Here is an 11158-nt window from a genome sequence, read left to right as displayed (position 1 = left end):
GGTGATCTTTTTTATTGGATACTAGAAGACTAAAATCTCGAAGAATTTTCTGGACCACCGGAAGAGCAGGATGCCTTAGACGTTTGTGTCGTCTTGATGTAGATGGCTTGACCACACTGAGAGCTTGTCGAGGAGGGGCATCATGGCGACCAGAAATAGGAAACAAGCGACCTCTACTCTTGCTTTGAAGAACGGTTCTCCAGGTGGCTTGATCCTTAACAAAGAAAATTTCAGGGTAAACTTCGAGGAAAGCATTGTTATCTCTAGTAAGCTTGTAGGCAGAAAGTAGACTTTGATAAGATTGTGGATCATGGATGATTTGTTCATTTTTAAAGAGCCACGAGCGGTAGTGAGAACCGAATGACCAATGTGGGCAATGTCCATACCTTAACCACTCGAAGTGTGGGTTTGATCTATGCTGGTGTAGCGATTACGAACAGCGAGTTTCTCCAACTCTCCGGTCATGTGATCGGTTGCACCGGTGTCAAGGTACCAATTTGTGTCCACCCCATAAGAGTGAACGGCATTGACCGAGTGATTCCCGCCACCACCACCTCTGCCTGCAGGGTTGTGGACATTGTTGTTGTAGTTGCGGTCGTAGCGTTTCTTGCAGCGCGCACCATGCTCCATGTCCTTCTAGCTTGCAAATCTGGCACTTCTCGCGATCACCGTGATCACCGGGGTCACCACCTCCTTGTTGCGGTGGACTGCCGCTGCCAAGGTTGTCGGAGTAGCGGTAGCCACCTGTGCTGTTGTTGTTGTTGAAGCCGCGGGAGCCACCACTGCCGCCACCATTACTGCCACCAGGGCGACTGTTGTAGTTACTGCCGCCACGACCACCGCCCCTGGCCGCGAGATTCATAGAGTAGGAGGCAGTCTGGGTGGCGATGCGGGCCTCTGCCGCAAGTAACAGCGAGAAAAGCTTGCTAAGGCCGATCGGCTGTTCGGTTGCCATGCGGGTGGAGATCGCAGAAACGAACTTGTTGTAGTCGGGCTCATGCAGAAGGCCTTGTAGGAAGTGGTCGACCACGTCGTCCTCATCGAGAGGCTTGCCGGCGGCTGCAAGTTCATCGGCGGTGCCCTTCATCTTGGTGAAGTAGGCCACAACGGAGAGGTCACCCTTGCGGGTGTGCTCGAGCTGTGAGCGGAGTTGGATCACCCTCGCCCTGGATTGCGACGAGAAGCTCTGCAGGAGCGCCGCCCAGAGAGTCGCCGCAGTGGTGCACATGCTGACCTGCATCAGGACCTCTCGAGACAGAGATGCGATCAGAAAAGTAAGAACCTGCTGATCTTCAACATGCTCGGGATTGGGCGTGGAGGTGATCTCCTTCTTGCCGGCGACATCCTTCTCCGTGACGATCACTGCGGGGGGCTCCCGAACGGAGCCGTCGATGTAGCCCGTCATCCCTGCCGCCTGGATGTGCGGCAAGACTTGCGCCTTCCACACAAGGAAGTTTTCGCGGGTGAGCTTCTCGGTTATGGTGTGGCCGAGCAGCGATGGAGGGTGCGGCCATGGCTACGGAGGAGGAGCTCGACATGGCTAGATGCGGTGAAGAGAAAGGGCTCTGTATACCATGTGAGGACTAGGTTGAGCGTATGCGTTGAGCAGGGACGCGCTGCGTGTTAATATAGGGCACAAGGCCAATTGGTTACAGGAGATATACATGCGGCTAGGTTTGGATTGATCTCCAAGAAAGCAATCATAACAACCTAACAACTCACGCCACCACTCCTATACCGCTAGAAAGCAATCATAACATCCTAACAACTCACGCCACCACTCCTATACGGCTAACTATACGGTTTATACAATACCATAGAATACATTGTTTAACAGGCAAACCCAAGTACCTTTCCGTAAATCCTGCAACTTCAATTTGTAAGGCTGCTCGAACAACTTTCTGGTCTGCCCAAGGGCAAGATTCCTCAAACAAAATGGAGCACTTGCTTGGGTTTATCAAATTGTCCAGTGGCTTCGGCATAAGTATTAAGGATACCTCTAACTCGGAGACCCTGCGTTTGATTTTCCTAGGAAAAAAATAGGAGGGTGTCATCCGCAAAAAACAAGTGAGGAATTTCCAATGCTCTTCAACGCGCGCGCCTTCACCGGTGAAAAATTATTCAAAGATGTCTCTTTGTTGTTAAATGCAGAAATGCCATAAATGAAAAAGCAGAAGCAAACATAGGCAAAGTGGATCACCTTGTCGAAGCCCATGTGCGACGGAGCAAATGAATTCAAGGTTGTTCCATTATATTTTATATATGGAGCATCTCACAATGATGAGACATGTTATGATCCAGTCAATCCGAGTGAAGCCAGTCTTTTGCATCATCTGCTTAAGGTAACCCCTATCCATCCGATCATAATCCTTTGATAGGATCAAGCTTATAGGTACCAAAAACTTTTCTCGATACAATGAATGCACTCACAAGCAACATAAGCTTTATCAGTGACCATCCTGTCTGGATGAGCACAAGGGACTGCGTAATGTGTAAATCGAGGTGTGAGTATGACCATTCGAGAGTCATACGGATTCCTACTAGAAGGCTACAATCATTCATTGGGTGAGTGCGAGGGACGGAACGATGTGTAAATCCACACGTTTATATTGTATACGTATTTAGCACACATGCAGTTGCAGATCCAACCACCTGTGTTGTCCTCCTCCTACCTACCTACGTAGTATGAGCTGCAAAGCGTTATTCATTGACTCAATTATTGAAACCAAACAGAGTCTGGTGGCTGTTCCATCTTCTGTCCTTGCAGCTCGCACGCTAGGGATGATACGAAGACTGGGAGAGAGAGAGAGCGAGCGAGAGAGAGAGAGAGAGAGAGAGAGAGAGAGAGAGAGAGAGAGAGAGAGAGAGAGAGAGAGAGATCTGCAATTATTGGCCGAGTCTTTGTTCTTTTTTCTTTCTGTTTTGCTTGCTCGCATCGACGCTGCGCAGACAGCACAGCTGGTGCCAATCGGCAGCCATTCCTGGCGTCTGTTCCTCCTCTCTAGCATCTCTCTCGCGCCGTGTCAAATTTTGCTGGCGGAAGCATCCATTCCCGGGGCCCTAGTGCGTGAGCGACATCCCACGAGGGCAGCCCCGTACGTGCGTGGACTGGCTGTCTGCCTGAACGCCGAGAGCTACGTGTGTGTGTGCATTGGCCGGTCCTAGTCAGTGTTATCATCTCATCTATCTGTAGTGTCGACGCCATGGACCACTTCGACATTGTGTGTGTGTGAGAGAGAGAGAGGAGAAAATGCATGCACGAGGAACAAGGACGCCGCGCGGCGCGTACGCGTATGGACGTAGCGGCGTGGGCGCGCGCCCACAGTGAGGCGATGATGGGAAAGGGACGCGCGTGCGGTGCGGGAACGTGGTGTGTCCGGAGCTCGCGGGCGGAGGAGGAAGACGACGCCACCGCCCGCGCGGCAGCGGAAGCCTTCGTGCGCGTCGCTGGTGTACAGGCACAAACGTTCGTGGGCGCAACGGCATCGTACGTGTGCCCGTGCGCGCGCGCGCGTGGACGCCGACGGAGAGGTTGAATCATGATGCCCTGTGGGGCTGGAGGAACGCCGGCCAGCCTTCCATCCGCCGTCGGTGGACCGTGCGCGCGCGTGCGAGCGTTTGAGCTCCTGACCTAGGTCTTGGGTGTAACTGGATATTATTCTGCTATATCAATATATTAAGAAAAAAAAGAATGCTGATTTGTCTTGTGAAGCCAGTTTCCCATTTTGTCTCTTGCTTTTGCTTTCTCATTGTGGACACTATGGCACACAACACATCGCACGCCAATCTCGAATGTTTTTCTAGAACCCGCAAAACATTAATGCCTCTTTGACTCTTTGTACTAAGATTGGAAAGAGAGACCAATCTCAACTGTGAAAAGTAGTCGTGTGTTGTGAAAAAGCTGCAGTGCCATATGGCAAACCTGATGCTGGCTATGAGGGTGTATGTCTAAAATTATAACGAGTTAGCCATAAATGGTGCGTGTTGTAGGCTTGTAGCTAAACCTTTTACTCAAGATTTGCCACTTTGCCAGGTTAAAGTAAAGAGTGTGGCTAGGTCTCAGTCCACTGAGATTTAACCAATTCTTAGTCAAGTGACATAATATATAAAAACAAAAAAAATGCACAGATCTTCACATAAGATCTCATGAATCTAACATTGACTGAAATTTGATTAAGTCTTAGTCGACCGAGATTTAGCAATCCCGCAAAATAAAATACCAATGTGCTATCAACTAAATTTTGGCACCACAACATTCAGAGGCCGGGGCTAAAGGAGTTAGGGTGGCGATATGCTTTTTTTTAACATTGCGATATGCTACTGGTTGATACCAATTTCTTTATACAATACAAATGAAAATGGCCTCATATGCGCATATACATCCATCCCTATAAACACATGTATGCACACATTATCCCTATGAACACATTCGAGATACCGAGCCGACACAATATCTTGAGATTGACGAAGTCACTACATAAGCCATCGTAGTGGTCGGCCCCAAGCTGGATAATTAAGCATAATGATTATATGCCGAGCTCTGATAACATAGAAGGGCGGCAAATTTGTTGAGGATTGTGTTAGCATGAGGGAGGTAACAATAGTCGACGACGAGCAAATAAACATGAGCGGCCCGACCCCCGCCAAGAAAAGACCGACGCAAACTCACTAGTGGAGCGGAAGGACTTAGATGAAGGGCAAATCTTCTTTCATTTGAATTGGTTGAAGGTGGGCAAATAACCAATAACATTAAGTAGCAAAGTCGAATAAGTTTCTCCATATCGGATAATTTTTTAGACCTGCTTATCATATGTATGATACCTATCTCCAAAATACATACATAGTATAATATGTTACTCCCGAGATATGTATCTCGTTACCCCGCAAAAAAAAAGAAGAGATATGTATCTCGTTACTCCCTCTATTCATAAATATAAGATATTCTAATTTTTCTCTAAATCGGGTACATATACACGCTTAGTATGTTTGTTCACTTATCTAAGACTGTATGTAGTCCATATTAAGATATCCATAATGTTTTTATATTTGTGAACGAAGAACATAGTATTTTAGGTGACCTGATGGTTGTGTGCATCGCTCGTTGTAGAAACCGGGGTTATCCTCCTTTTCAAGAGAAAAAGGTGACCTAATTTATTGTTTTGAATAATCTATAATAGCCCATCTTTTCTAAATAATGTCATGTAACGTTAACATTACGTTTAGTTGCCATTGCATAAGGTTTGCATGACACAAAAAGTAATAGTACCATATAGTGAGAGAGTTTATATTTTTTTTTTGAGGGGGCCAGAGATTTTTATAAGAAAAACAGCATGTTTTTTTTCGACAAAGAAAAACAGCATGTGTCCCAAAAAAAAACATGCGAGAGGCCAAAATCGTCAGTGCCCAGTCACCATCCAGTTCACCGAATCCGGCCCACCGCCACGTGCTGACATGCACCCCACCTCACGGGGGCCCGGCCCTGGACCAGCTGATCCATCCACCCTACCGGGCCTATTTAACCACCGGCATCGATATCTCTTCATCGCTCTCCTCCAGACCCAGACTCCCAGCATCAGTCCATCTCAAAACTCTCTCTACACGTGTCGACGCATCCTCGCGTTCGTTAGGCCGCGACGCCCGCTCGTCTCAAAACATGGAGCTCCCGGCCGCCTCCGTCCCCCACTCCGTCTGCACGGCGTACAGCAACCTCGTCACGACGACGGCGGCGCAGCATCGGCGCTCCCGGCCGCCGCCGCCGCGGCGCCCGCGGCAGGGCAGCTGCTGCGCCATGCTGAAGCAGCACAAGACGAGGCTGTACATCCTCGGGCGGTGCGTCTCCATGCTCCTCTGCTGGCACGACCGCGACGACTCCGACTGAGCCCCTCCGGCTATGCTTGGTGCAGGCCTTTTTTCTTTTCTTGTTCTTTTGTGTGAACACAAACGTCATATATACATACTCGAAGAGAGATGATGAAAGTGTTGGCTGGTTAGTTTGGCAGATTATGGAATGGAACCAAGCAAATGTACATGAAAAAGTTTCTTCTATAAGTATATGATTACATTGCCATTTCCCGGCCCGTTACTCCCTTTTTAGCATTTCCAATAATTATGAGAGAAATCTGTAATATCTATATGCTTTTTTTAGCTGAAATGTCTATATGCTGAATGGGCAAAAACTTATTACTTGTTCTTTTAGCAATCAGGGTCCAATTTTATACTCCTGTATATGGCCTTTAGTTTCTCGGCCACGGCCTTGCTCTCGTGTGCGTAGGCGGCCTCAACGTGGACGACCATGTCGCGGCGGCACAGGGGGCACGTCGTCACCTTCTCGAACCACCGCGCAAGGCAGCGGACGTGGAAGGTGTGTGAGCACGGCAGCCTCAAGTTGCCGTCGTCGTTGCCGCCCTCAGCAGCCGCGGTATCCTGATCCTGACATAAGCAGCAGCAAATAGCGGTCCGCCACGGACAGCCCACATTGGGCGGCGGCCTCCCTGCACGCGAGCGCCAGCAGCTTGCAGACGGCCCGCACGAAGACGGTCAGGGACAGGTCGAGGCTGAAGCGCGGCGCGTCGCCGCCGTGATGGCCTTCCTCGTCGAGCCGGGCCCTCTCCGTGATGGTTCCGGCGAGGTCGTCGGGTAAGAAGCCGCCGTCCCAGTTGGTGGCGGCGAGGTCGAAGCCGCGGAGGGCCGGCGTCCGCGCGAGCATCCAGTGGATCTCGTCGCGGCAGGCCGAGCGGCTCCGTAGACGACGGTGAGGTGGCCGTGCACGCGCACTGTGCACGGGTGGCGTTTGCTTTTGGTTGGTGCGTCTCCTGATCGTGCCTAGTCCGGTGAGCCGGCACTCGGTCGCCGCCGCGGCCAGCGGCAGCATGTCCCTCAACGGCGGAGGCATCGCGGGCCTTCTTCCCCGGCCCCGCTGATCAGGGAGGAACGTTTGATATAGCCGCATTGGTCTCTGAGTAATCCGGGTCGGACTCAACAATGTGAGAGCAGACAGAGCAAAAATTGCCGTCCTGAAATCCATCCGAGGCCAATGCATAACTTGGCACTTTGGCAGGATTCATCAGTGTTCATGAAAACTTTGGGTACGTTTGGTGTAGCCAAAATATATATACTCCCTCAGTTTCTTTTTAGTTCGCATATAAGATTCGTCTTAAGTCAAACGCAGTAAAGTTTGACTGGGATTGTAGGAAAAATAAACATTCACAATGTAAAATTGATATCATTAGATGCATTATTAAATTAACTTTTATGTTGTATATCTCTAGTATTGTAGATGTTGATAATTTTGGTCAAAGTTTATGAAGTTTGACTTAAGAGAAATCTTATATGCGAAGTAAAAAGAAACGGAGGGAGTACCTTACTAAAACTCCTTCCAATCTTTGTTTGGATGGTTTCCAATTCCAATCTTTCAGCGTGTTAATTGTTTTATCGCCGCCAAAATATTATAGCAAGAAGCAAGATAATGAGCTTACCTTTGAAGCTATGTTGAATAACTGGAGAGCACTACAGCACAGGTTGTTGAAGCACACATAAAGGCATAAGGCGCCTATTACCTAATTATAATAAAAATATAAGATGCATAACAGGTGAAATAAGTGGAGTTTTTTTTCTGACGGAGGGAAAGAGGCCAACCCATGGAATACTTATGTGTTAAGTGGATAAAGATACCATACCAATTGCCTCTTTCAAGTTTTCTAGTGCTTTACATCCAAAGATATGCTATATATACCACTACCAGCAAAGATTCATCAGTGAAGAGAACCTCCAGGGAAAGGAATGTCAGAGACAACTGGAAGAGATAACCACCATGTGCAGCATAGTGTAGAGAACCCTCAGAGTCACATTTTCTGCCGCATTTTTTCTTTCAAAAATAATAAATGAAGGGAACAACTTGGTTGATTTGTTACAATCATATTAATTCAGATAACTGCCAATGGTCTCTATTGGTATTTTCTAATCATAAAGATATGTTCGGACAAGCACGTAATAAAGATGGTGCAATGCAACACAGATCGTTTCGTTACAAACTTACAGTGGCAAATACATCAATCACTCGAGAACAAAATCAAATGGCAGTAACTGAAATGCGGCACAAAACAGACTAGACTTGGAACAACAATGGCCTAGTACCTAAGAAATATTAGAAACACAAATACTGGCACGGGCGGCCTCAGGCCTACTGACAACGCCAACATGGGTGAGTAGTGCCCACATGAGTGTAATCAGCTCACCGCCCCAGGCAATTGCCTCCGCATGCCCATCGAAGTTATCCGACGGAGCAATATACAGGATCACCTCACACCAAAATCTAGCCAGAACCTTCCACCCCTCTTCCTCTTCTTCAATCCACCCCACCAGTTGCTCGCCAAGCTTCGCACCATCCTTGAGCACCTCATGCTTCGACCTTGCACGCAGCAACTCAACCAACTGCTGATATTCCAGTTCAGGTGTCAACTTGGCGACGCGACCGGCAAGGACACGCTCAACGTCTTACTTGGTGGCCTTGCAAAGGCTCTTGCTCCACGCATAGTCATCCAGAAGTAGCTCAGGAGAATATGCCACTAAGTAGGCATAGTAGCGTGAAAAGTGGCTGGCAGCAATCTTCTTGCCAGAAACTGGTGATGACTGTGGGTGCCTCACCTCAAAGATGCTTGTGGCGATGTGCCATGCAAGTAAGGCGTCAGATGTACCTTTGGTGCTTCATGCCACGAGGAGGTTGACCCCGACTTGCACGCCGAGTTGCAAACATCTCATGCCATTTATGAGGTCTCCCATGCTGTTTCTTAATGTGTTGGCAATGGTAGTCTTCACCTCTCTTGGTGTGTCGATGTTCTTCTTTGGCCCAGGAAGAGGAACGAGACGCCCAACAAGAGCCACCGGCGTTTTTCTATGAATGGGCACTGATTCATTTTGTCCCGCCAAGGCTTCACTACCTTGCATCTGTGTTGTAATAATAGGCCAATCCATTTTCGCAATGTAGGATATCCACGCCAAGAAGCATGGCTTACATAGCGGCACATTAAGGCCACTTCAGTCCAGTCTGAGCAGATGTAGGATGCAATATCCCTCACCTCACAGAGCACGACTAATGCAGCTAATGAGAACAATGGCAACAAATCAAACAATAAATTTCCGAAAAGCATCTCAGAACCAACTCCAGTATGATCCCACTTGCACTGGACACGACAACTTATCTAGTGTGCACCCATGTCACTCCAATAGTAGGGTAAACTTATCTTTAGAATAATTGCGGCCTATAAACAATAACCAATGCTTAAGAGTGAAAGGAATATGCTCAAGATGGGCAGCCAACTCTTGGAGTATGAGGTTGGAAGGGAGGAATAATAATAGTCATGTAGAGAGGAAAGCTCATATGCAATCAACCCGAGTACCCTTCCACCATCCCTATCCCCGGCCAACAGATGCCATAAGAAGTTACAGGCCTTTATGAAGGCAATTTCAGCGGCAATGTCTTTTGTGAAACGACACCTTTGCAGCTTGAACCAAGCAAATGAAAACCATAGATCCTTGAGTTGTGTTGTTGACTTGTGAAAGATGTCTTCCGACTCCCAGACTTTATCAATGGTCACTAAGCCATTGTTGTTCATCCCCGTCCCATCACCTCTACTAATAGTTTAACCATGAGGGTTCTTCTGTACCAACAATGTGTCCTCTACTATGACTATAAGAGGAGGAGGCATATTTTCACTGACTTCCTTGGCATGCTGACTTCTATCTGGTAGCTGCTCCATGTATCCAACAATAAGACGAGGATTGTGTCCAAACACGAAGGATTGTCTAACACTGTACCATGCATAATACTTGACAAATATTTGGCAATGATAAGAGCCAATGGTGCAAAAATGGCAAGAACAGACACCGAGGTGACGTATCCTTTTATATCTTCTAGGGATGACAAACTTCGATTTGGACCTTGCATGGTGTCGACCCCAAGATAGGTTGTCCATATTGCTTGCACTAGCAGTACTGCAAGAGGCGCAATGCTTCGACCTTCTCGAGCATGAGCGGCAACTATTTGGTTGTATTGATACCAACAATCATAACAATGGAAATCCATACTAAGACCAGGCCGGGGTTAATGCCTGGATCGCAATTCCCCGTGGCTATGATATTATAAGGAGCCATAACATCGACGATATACTGAACATCAGTGACAGAGGCAACATAGGAGATGATAGGCAAGAATAGGTGGCACCAAGGAAGAGGTAGCAGGTCAATGGATGGTGACGGTAGCGATGGCCATAAGCGTCTATCCCGGCCATGATTCCCATCAGGATGGTGTTCTCCACCAGGAGAGCATTCACTTGCAACATCTGTCGTCCCATGAACTTATCGAAGTTTGCCAATGCAGCGGGGGTGCAATCAGAATATGGTGCTTTGTCCATGATCTGTCTGAGTATCAAATCTGAACACAGGAACAAAACAAACAAGATCAACATTAGAACAACCAATTAAGTAGCTATAGATTAGCCTCATCGTCAAGTCAATCATGTTATCTTAAAGACTGGTTTACCTGAAGGTGGCAGTTGAGTAAGCCAAGTGCCTTGCGTGGAAGCTCTGGAGATGAGTGGACACCGAGATTACGCTTCTGATTGCGTTCTATAAGATGAGGATAGAAAGCCCTGGAGCTGAGTTGAGCTAAGAGCATCTCCAATAGATGATGTATATTTTGGTGCTTCAAACCGGTGATGGTCCAAATTTGGAGCAACAAATAGTGTTTTTTACATTTCCGAAAAAGGCTCAACTCCAACAGATGATCCAAAACGGAGATGTAAAAAAAATAGCAACTCCAACAGATGGTCCAAAACGAAGATGTAAAACTGGCCGGCGGCTGCGCGGCTGCTGTTCAGCCACTGTACAGCCTCACATATCGCAAAAAACATCTAAAAACAACATAAAAAATTATAAATGTCCAGAATATTAAATTATTATATAGTTTTTGAAATCCACGAGATCAAATACAGCACAAATATAACATAGTTTTGTACAATACAACATAGTTTTTCACAAACAAATAATGAATCTATGCGTCTCTTTCGCCATGCCATTTCCAATTCTCTTTCATCAATTCTTCTGGAGTTGATCATTCACATCGGTGTCTCTAATCTCACTGTACACCTTCATGAAACGTCTG

At 47.4% G+C, this 11158-nt stretch overlaps 1 protein-coding gene and 1 pseudogene across 1 annotated transcript; one reads left to right on the top strand and one right to left on the bottom strand.

Moving 5' to 3' along the window:
* Positions 1 to 5547: 5547 nt before the first annotated feature.
* Positions 5548 to 6082, top strand: LOC125548035 (uncharacterized). The gene has a single exon (XM_048711734.2). It carries the CDS (start codon positions 5654 to 5656, stop codon positions 5876 to 5878), a length of 225 nt encoding a protein of 74 aa, XP_048567691.1. The 5' UTR covers positions 5548 to 5653; the 3' UTR covers positions 5879 to 6082.
* A 2051-nt stretch (positions 6083 to 8133) lies between these two features.
* LOC147978723 (uncharacterized) lies at positions 8134 to 10337 on the bottom strand (annotated as a pseudogene).
* Between the last annotated feature and the right edge of the window lie 821 nt (positions 10338 to 11158).

Source organism: Triticum urartu, chromosome 3A, assembly GCF_056163025.1.
Source record: "Triticum urartu cultivar PI428250 chromosome 3A, HENAU_Tu73, whole genome shotgun sequence".
Lineage (NCBI taxonomy): Eukaryota > Viridiplantae > Streptophyta > Magnoliopsida > Poales > Poaceae > Triticum > Triticum urartu.
Note: the sequence above shows the minus strand (reverse complement) of the source record. Positions and strands in the feature narration are given on the sequence as shown.